The 10,000-nt window shown below is 42.5% G+C and overlaps 1 protein-coding gene across 1 annotated transcript in view; it reads right to left on the reverse strand.

Moving 5' to 3' along the window:
* Positions 1 to 1,127: 1,127 nt before the first annotated feature.
* LOC122763024 (liprin-beta-1-like) overlaps positions 1,128 to 10,000 on the reverse strand; it is an 18,857-nt gene continuing 9,984 nt past the window's right edge. The window contains exons 3-4 of the mRNA XM_044018143.1: positions 5,581 to 5,694; positions 1,128 to 1,598 (exon numbers count right to left, since the gene is read on the reverse strand). Coding sequence (XP_043874078.1) covers positions 1,395 to 1,598; positions 5,581 to 5,694 — 318 coding nt within the window. The 3' untranslated portion in view covers positions 1,128 to 1,394. The remainder of the gene's footprint in view (positions 1,599 to 5,580; positions 5,695 to 10,000) is intronic.

Consider the following 10,000-nt stretch of genomic DNA (forward strand, 5'->3'; position numbering starts at 1 on the left):
TTTGACCAGGATCATTCTCACTGTGGGACAAAGTGGACACCGTGCTTTACTGTTAAGTCAGTGTTTTCAACACAGGAGAATAAAGAGGTACCACGTCCTGAAGTGTGTCCTGCATGTTCACTTGCATCCAGATCTTTCAATCTTCACCGTCTGTCATCTCAGTCATCGCTTCATCCTCTCTCTCTCTCTCTCTATTTGTCTGCTTCCTCTGATGATTATCTCACTCCGTCCACGAGCATCTGTAGGACATGAGAGTCTCTGTCCGTCCAAACCGCTGGATCATGTTCATACAGATATTCCTCTGAGGCTTCTGAGAGTCAGACTAATAAACAAAGCATTATCCCTTAACTTAACCATAACCAGTTAATGACTCAACTTAACCAGCTCCTCAGAGATGAGGTTCCGCCTCATTAAGACCAGGTTTTTGGTCTCCATAAGGACTACTGGTACTGACAGGGTCAGTGTTTACGACAGAAAAAGATCTTAGGGTAGAACCTCAGGACTTCCTGTGGGAACGACCGTCCAATCACAGACGAGATTCAGCTTCTCAGATTTTTGACAATTCTACAGCCATAAAATCAAAATTCAATCCAGGATTTCAAGGACCCAAGGGAATCCTCTTTGAAATCCTTGAAAGTTTGTGAATTTGGACAAAAAAAGGGCCTTGAATTTATTTTTCCAAATTCACAAACTTTAAAGGATTTCAAGGACCCATGGGGGGGACTTTCATGGGCTTGGACATTTCTTTCAAATTTCACAAACATTCAAGGATTTTAAGGACCCATGGGCAGCCTCCTTGAAATTCTTGAAAGTTTGTGAATTTGGGAAAAAACAGGCCTTGAATTTATTTTTCAAAATTCACAAACTTTCAAGGATTTCAAGGACCCTTGGGGGAAAAACTTTCACATGCCTGGACATTTGTTTGAAATTTCACAAACTTTCAAGGATTTTAAGGACCCATGGATTTTCCCATGAATTCGGGGAAAAAATATATTCACAAAATTCATTGAAAATCAACCTTAAACAGACACTGGAGTTATTGAAAGTGCTTGAATTTTGCCTCACCTCTCCTCTGTCCCCCATCTTTCCTTTCACCCCAACCTGTCTAGGCAGATGGCCGCACAATTCCACAGCCAGAAAATCAAAATAAATCCAGACAGCCTGATTATCATGATGCTCATTAAATGGTTAAAAGAGAACTTTTCACGTCTACAGAGCTCCCCCTACAGTTTCGGACGACATATTTTTATGACACAACCGCAAACATCGTCTACCTCTTTATCCTTTTGACTTCATGAGACCTCCTGGGTCGGAGGCCCTGATGTTGTGTGTTTCTCCTCTTACAGACAGCAGGGGGCAGTGGAGACAACACATCTGACTCTGAAGCTGTTAAATTAGGGTGAGAAATCCTGCTTTAATGATGTCGCTGCAGTCCCTACCTCAGCTTTGTTCTGCTTGGCGTCCGCAGAGTCCTGTACTCGCGCGTCGTCGCCGTCCTTCTCGTCCATGCCGACCTCCGTGAGCTTCAGTTTGAGGTAGGACACCTCGTCCATCAGGTCCAGCTTCTGAGTCTCCAGAGAAGTTCTGCTGACCAGCTCCTGGAACAAAAGCATAAACACAACAATTTCAAGGCTTTAAAACCCAACACACACAAACAGACACACACACAAACACACACACATACATATGTATCAGTGATGGGAGCTGTGAGAGTCCAGCATGTTTAGTCCACCGAGGACAATGTTCTTCCCACACTGACTGAGCAGCTCCGTCCAGGGGCCCAGACCCCAAAAAGCTAAATATACACACACACACACACACACACACAGAGGCGAGCTAAGGACTCTATTAATATATGTCTGTGCTTCTTTGGTATGGCGGCAGAGAGAAAAGGAAAAGACTGCCTAAAAGACAATCCACAGCACAGACACTCCACAAAAACAAAAAACTGTTGCTTTCATTTCCTCATCCACATGAATCTCACTTCCTCTTCCCTCAAAACCAAACGACTCTGGTTTTAAAACTCAAACAAACAAACCAACTCTCAACTCTCAGCTCGTCTAAAACGAGCAGGTAAAGACAGTATGTACGTGACCCTGAGTGACCCTGAGTGACCCTGAGTGACCCTGAGTGACCCTGAGTGTGATTACAATTTCTTATTAAAATCAGACCATCCCTAACTCACCAGGCTACGCAGCTCCTAGTACAGGCTCTGGGATTGAAACTTTAAACGAGTCACAAGACTTTTAAAACTTTTTTAACTCAAAGTCTTGTGAGTCTCTCTCTCTCTCTAAGTTTTAAAGGTTGATTCCACCAAACGACACAAAAGACAACAATGGAGGACGTCCAGCACAACGAGACAATAGACTGCGGGTGTTGAAGGAAACACCGGTCGCAAAGGAGTGGACGCTTCTCTGTCCCCCAGTCAGCCGACTGTTGGTGCGGTGGAAACACAAACCACTCAGATTACCAGGAATTCTTCCTGGTAATGTTGGTGGAAAATGCTAAATGTCCCTTTTGTCTAAGTTTGAGATAAAGCTGCAAACATAATTGTGACGACACTTGAAAAACAAACTTCGGGATAAAGAAAAAAAGTCAATTCATCCTTTGAAGTGGGTGTGACATGACGACGCGTCGTAAAACTAGTCGTGCTTGTTGTTGAGTTTGGCAGACGAGTGTTAGCGCTGCAGAGTGGATAATCTGTCACATAATCTGTCACATGTTGCTCTTCATAATTGAGGGGAAAGCAAATGTCGGGGCAGCTGAGGCGCGAGCGCAGATATCTGATGAATTAGCTCTAAAGACGATGGCTTATCCTGCTGTAAGTGACACTGGCCTTTCAGACAGACAGTCAGTCAGCTGTCTGTCTGTCTGTCTGTCTGTAAAGTTAAAGCTGCCCGTCTGTTGACATCATGTGATCTTTCAGAGTGGAGGGTATAAATCCTTAATGTGCTAATCCACACATCCTTTAAGCACAAACTCAGTCAGAGTGCACTCATCACTCACTCACTCTCTCACTCTCTCACTCACTCACTCACTCACTCACTTCATCAGAATGTTGGAGAATCTTTCACTTGGTTTTTTCCTCTTTTTTTTTGCCATTTTATGAGTTTTTCATTTTATTTCAGGAAGTTATAACATTTAAACTATGGAAGCAAATAAAATATCAATCATTCAAAAATATTTATTTTACTGTTTGAAAATACATTTCTTCTTCATCACAGCGTGAGAGTTGTGTGGTCTCAGTGTTTTATCTGATCACATGGCTTTTAATTTATTTATTTATTGTGTTTTAACTTTCTTTATTTGTTGTGCAGCACTTTAGTAACTTTATTGTTTTCAAAAAGATTTTCAAACAATAAAATCAAATATTTTGAATTTTTTTTTTTGCTTCTTAAAAAGAGTTGTTTGAAAATATTGACACAAATCTAATTCCATAATGAATCTGTCAAGTGACACCCGGGACTCTGGCCGATGACCAGGGACGACTTTCAATATTATATTGAAATAATACAATTATTTTAATTATAAAACAGAAGCTGCGGGCCGTATGAAATCTGACTGAGGGCCACGATTGGCCCACGGGCCAGACTTTGCACATACTGTACATTCACACTCACGACTTCTCAACTGGAACGAGGTGAACTCGGGAGTGACGTCACTCCCAGGTCCGCAGGTCCGGCCAACAACAACAAAACTCTATTAAACCCTAAATTATTTCAATAAATATGGAAGAAAATCTGTTCGTTTTATTCGATATAAATGAAAGCAAAAAAAAAAAGAAGGTTTTAATGGAAACAGACGCATGGTACGAATGACGTTTTCCAAGCTAAAGACAGAGCGCCTTTATTTCAGCGTCTGAGGTCTTTTTCATGTCTCACAGTGTTGTTGACAGTGACGAGGACAAAGACGAGTGTGTGGAGCAGCAGAAACAGGAGCTTTATTCTGTCTCTCTGACACAGAGTTCTTGTCGTGCTCGCTCCTCATGGGTTCGTGGAGTAAAAAAAACACCGGCTGACCTAAGTATTCAAATGAACTGTTTTTGTTAAATAAAAAAGATTCATTGAAATCGGGGAGTTTGATAAGGAGAACTTGTGATGACAGCCGACCCCCAGTAACCTGGCGTGTCCAAAGTCCGACCGCAGCTTCGGTTTTATGACGTATTATTTATGACCTGGGACAGACTGGGACAGAACATCAGCCCCGGCCTTAAGGAGTTGCTCTTTGAGTCCCGGCTGTGACAGATAGATTCATGCGTTCATCTCCTGTTATGATATATCTGACTCATGGATATCACTATTACATATTACTAGAGATCCCCCAGGTGACACTGATCCCGGGAGAAGAGAGTTTCAGACGACCTTTGTGACACTTTGTAAACCTGTCACCAAAGTCCATAGAGAGGTCTGGACCTGGACCATTGGCCTTCAGGAATCTGTTTTATAATCTTGTTAAAAAAAGGTTTGGACACCTGTTGGAAGGATAAGTGAAAGTTTCCTGAGAGGACGGAAAGGTTCCACAGTATTTGCTGCTCAAAGATGAACAGGTTCATCCTCAACATCCATGTGCTCCCGCTGCACCTCCTACTTTCTCTGCCTCATTCAAACCTCATTCACTATTACCTGACGTTTGCCTCGTGTCTTTTGAACATCCTGCATTGTAAGAAGCTATTGCTAATTTATTTCTTCTCTTCTAGAACCACAGCATCAGTAAATTACAACATTTCTAGAAAACCATAATTCAGGTAAAATAAACCTTGTTTTTTACGTTTGTGGCTCCGGTCAGAATCTAAAACTCTCACATGTTCATGTTCGTTAGATCTTGAGGACTTTGCTGAGTATCAGTCCTCGGGGTGTGTCTCATTAAAGAGCATGAGGACAGTGTGATGCAGAACGGGGACTTACAGGACCATTAGTCCACACCTACAGGCCCAAAACTCTCATCACGACGGAGCTTTAACAGAGCAATGCAATGGTTCTTCAAAGCCGGTCTTTATTGTGTGTTTGTTCTTCCGTCATAAACACTGACCTTGTCAGGACCAGAAGTCCTCATGGAGACCAAAAACATGGTCCTAATGAGATACAAGCTCATCTTTGAGGAACTGGTTAAATTTACGATTTGAATAGTGCTTCAGTTAACCCTTCTGGTACCATCATGTGACTCCGATGGACCTTTTGTCCTCTGTCAGCTGAGATTGGCACAGCACGCCATTGACCTAATCCCCAAATCTGCATGCTTTTGGACTGTGGGAGAAAACCCACGCACACGCGGGGCGAACATGCAAACTCGGGTCATGAACCCAGTTCTTCTTGCTACAAAGGCAAGAGTGCTAACCACTACACCAACCGCGTGACCCATCTGATGATGTTCAAAAAAAAATGCGTCTGTTAATCCCTCACACTGCAGGGTAATTTGGCCAGATAATCTGTTGGAAGGACCAGATCTGAACCCGAAATCTGGCCAATGATCCTTGACTGAGGGGCGGGGCTTTAGGCATTAACTGGTTATGGTTAAGGGTAGGGATAAGGTTTGGTTTAGACTGTCCCAATGAGTGTGTGTGTGTGTGTGTGTGTGTGTCACCTGTTGCAGCATCTCCTCGGTGGAGGCCAGTTTCTGACGATGTTCCTCCAGAGAACTTTCCAGGTCTCTGATCTTCTCTCCCTGCGCCTCCACCTGGTCGGTCAGAACGCTCACCTGGTGGACGACACAGTCGCACTACGTTAGTAAGAATACTATTAATATTTACATTGCTAGCAACTTTAAGCTTGGTTGATTGGATGGTTAGTACATTTGATTGGTTAGTTGGTTGGTTGATTGTGAGCGGGTTTGTTAATTGATTTGACTGCTCAATAAATTGGTTGGTTGGTTGGTTGGAAAAAAAACATTGAAATAACAATATTTACAATGACATTTGACAGCATTTCAAAATAAAAGTTAGTATTTATATATAATATACTTTTTAATTCTTTGTAGTATCTTATTGTAATTTTTTTATATATGTGGAAATGCATGTTTATTATGATTAATCCTCTTTATGTGGATTTCCTAATAAAGGATTTATCTTCACTTAAATCTTGATTAAAATGTCGACCACACACATGAAATCAATGTTAGACAAAACAAACTAAAAAAATAACTAGTACCGCGCGCGGTTCTGAACGGGTTCGAGCCGACCCACGCGGGTCGCCGTGTGCCACGGCTCCCCGCGTGCCTCGCGCTCTCACCCGTTCATTCACCGCGCGCGGTACTAGTTATTTTCAGTACTAGTTATTTTCAGCGGCGTCCCCGCACATGTCGATCCAAATTTCGGGGGGGATCGGCAACGTATGTCAAAGTTATAGGGCACTTCCTGTTTAAAATGGCCAACTTCCTGTTTGTCTCTGGAAACATGTTCAGGGAAGGTCCCGTAACTCACATATCTAGTTTTGTGTCAATCGGACAATGTAAGACTTTACTTCCTGTTTCGGGTGTTACACTTCCTGTAGGGAGGTGACCTTTTACGGACATGCTCAGGACAGGTCCCTGGTGTCACATATAAGGTTTTGTGCAAATCGGACAACGTACAGCAAAGTTAGAGGGCACTTCCTGTTTAAAATGGCCGACTTCCTGTTCGTCTCCGGAAACATGTTCAGGGAAGGTCCCGTAACTCACATATCCAGTTTCGTGTCAATCGGACAATGTAAGACTTTACTTCCTGTTTTGGGCCTTCCACTTCCTGTAGGGAGGTGACCTTTTACGGACATGTTGAGGAAGGGTCTGGGGTCCCACATACTAAGTTTCAAGTGGATACAACAATCCCTGTTGGAGCAGCATCAAAAACTATAAATGTAATTCTGTCTGCTGTCACCAGGGGGCGCTGTATTTGAAAATGAATATTTTCATATAGACGTGTTCAGGGCAAGACTGTCATCAATCCTTGCAAGTTTGGTTCAGATCGGACCAGGATTGGCAAAGTTGTAACAGTTTGTTTTTTTAGAATTTTCTACCACCACCAGGAGGCGCTGTTTTCAAAATGTACCGTTTCAGCATTACAGTCGTCTTCAGGAACTAACCATCATCAACTATAGCAAGTTTGGTTGGGATCAGACCTTCCATCGCAAAGTTATAAGAGTTTCATTGTCTGTTGTGAAAAATTATTATTATCTCCAACTTTGGCGCCCCCTATCTGGTACGCCATACAATATTTTAAAAAGCTTTTGATAACTTTTGATGCTCAACTCGTCCACATTGATCTCACCAAGTTTGAAGGTGATCGCACAAAAGCTCTAGGAGGAGATAATTGAAATACAAGCTGTCATACTGTCTGCTGTCACCAGGGGGCGCTGTTTTCGAAATTGAATATTTTCATATAGACGTCTTTAGGGCCGGACTATCATCAATCCTAGCAAGTTTGGTTCAGATCGGACCAGGATTTGCGAAGTTGTAGCAGTTTGATTTTTTGTCCCAAAAATCCGACTTTGCGTCGTTGCCATGGCAACACCGTTAAACGATTTGTCGTCATATTGATCACGCATCATCTACCATGTGTTTTGACTGTTGTCACCAATTTTGAGTGCGGTACGATTATCTGTGTAAAAGTTATTCCCGAAATCGTAAAAAAACTTTTTTTTTGTGTATTTTCTTTCACCACAAGGAGGCGCTGTTTTCAAACTTCACCGTTTTTTCATAGACGTCTTCAGCCATGGCCCATCATCAATCATAGCAAGTTTGGTTCGGATCGGACCTTCCATCGCAAAGTTATAAGAGTTTTGTTTTTCTGATGCGAAACATCAGAATCATCACGAACTTTGCCGCCCCCTATCTCGCGCGCCATGTGACATTTGAAAAAACTTTTGATACCGTGAGCTCCTCAACTGGTCCACAGGGACCTCACCAAGTTTGAAGGTGATCGCACGAAAACTCTAGGAGGAGTTAGTTCAAATACCATTGCTGCGAATTCGCCAAAATCGCCAAAAAATCGCCAATCAACCCAAGATGGCGGACTTCCTGTTGGGTTTGGATCATGGTCATAATGTAATTTTTTCTTCATCCTGACCCACTACACATGTGTACCGAATTTCGTGCATGTGCGATATTTGTGTTGGTCATGGTGAATTTGGACAGGTGGCGCCGCACTTATTGGCCCCTCCCACATTCAATTTTCAACGAACATTCCCCGAACCTTTTTCAGACGTAAATTTACACCACGATTGATGCGGTCACAAAAATCTGTGAGTTTTGGGGTATGGGAAAGGCCTCAAAAATGCGATTCATTTGGGGGAATAATAAGAATAATAATAATAATAATAATAATCCTTCCAGTTTCAATAGGGTTCTTGCAACCTTGTTGCTCGAACCCTAATGATCACAGTTTTATAGTTAGATGTATAGTTTTATGGTTATATCTATATACATATATACACATATACATGTATGTATATACAGTATATGTATATATATATATATATATATATATATGTATATATATATATATATATATATATATACATATATAAATGATTTAAATGTTGAAAAGATCCAACCAGACTCTTACCTGTTCTGAGTCTCGCTGCTGAGCAACACACACACACAGTGGTAAGAGTGTAACTAAACACAGAGTGTGTGTGTGTGTACATGAGACACACACACACACACACACACACACACACACACACACACACACACACGACGTTCACGCACACACAGGAGAACACAGGTGAAAAGAAAGTCAAGTCAAAGCCAAACTGACAGCAGCCCAATGAGATGGTCTGTCAGGGAGAATAAGCCCCGGTCATCCTGGATATCGACCAATCACAGCTGACGACACGGGAGGAATGTGTAACGAGCAGGTGTGTGTGTGTGTGTGTGTGTGTGTGTGTGTGTGTGTGTGTGTGTGTGTGTGTGTGTGTGTGTGTATTGTGACATAGTCAGATCCAGCATGAGACATGAAAACATGGCTGCCAGCAAGGACACGAGGACAAATACCAGATTCTAGCCAGTTGTGGACATGTTTCATCAGTTCATCTCACTGTGAGACAACATTTTCATGACCAGCGTGCTCACACGCTCCAAAGTCTGCAGAGAACATCAGTGTTTTTAGCTCACGGGGGATAAACGGGAGATATCTGAGGTCAATCTGAACGATCCGATCTCACAGATGACAAACTGGAACGTACTGACGGAGGCGGCGGCGGATCGACAACAGCGACGACTGCTGTGTGTCTGTAATGTTAAAGCGTTGGTTTTCTCTGTGGACTTTGGTTCAGGAGAGTGAGTGATTAAACAGAACAGCAGCATTTTGCTGCAAACATATTCTTAAAATATCCCAGACCTTATTCGGTGTAGATTTTGTCAGGTGATCACTTTGTTCACTGTAACATTAAAAACCAGACACTGAATTGAGAACATAAAACAAGCAAAGACGAGTCCGATGTGTAAAATGTGGCGACCGAGTGTGGAGCTCAGTCATTAACGGGATCTGAGGGCGAAAAGAGACGTATCATCTCCTGCTTCACCACAGAAGCTGCGACGATGATGATGATGATGATGATGATACACACCGTCACAGTCATCAGTAAACACACGCTCCGAGGCGTTGGAGGTGTCTGGGCACGTTTTTGTTATGAGACGACACCGAGGTGCTGCTGCGATTGCAGACGAGATACAGACGCTGTTTTTCACTCCAGACTAATCTGAGGACTCTTGTTTGTCACAGACTCACGTCAAAATAAAAACAACTGCATTTTTATTGGTATTACAACGGTTGGATTGAGATTTGTTTAGCAGACAATGTTAAAAAAGGACTTCACCAGGTTGTGTAAAAAGTGGATGCTGTTGCCGCTTCATTTTATGTCCCATAAAGTATTAGTATTAAGTATTAAATTATTAGTACTAGTCGAGAGATTACCTTAACGTGTTTACTCAACCGGAGACCGTCCAGACTTGAAGGAACGCGATGGGTCGGACAAGTTAACAACAACAACAACAACAACAACAACAACCTCTGGCAGATACTAGGCTT

This window comes from Solea senegalensis, unplaced genomic scaffold (genome assembly GCF_019176455.1).
Source record: "Solea senegalensis isolate Sse05_10M unplaced genomic scaffold, IFAPA_SoseM_1 scf7180000016339, whole genome shotgun sequence".
Lineage (NCBI taxonomy): Eukaryota > Metazoa > Chordata > Actinopteri > Pleuronectiformes > Soleidae > Solea > Solea senegalensis.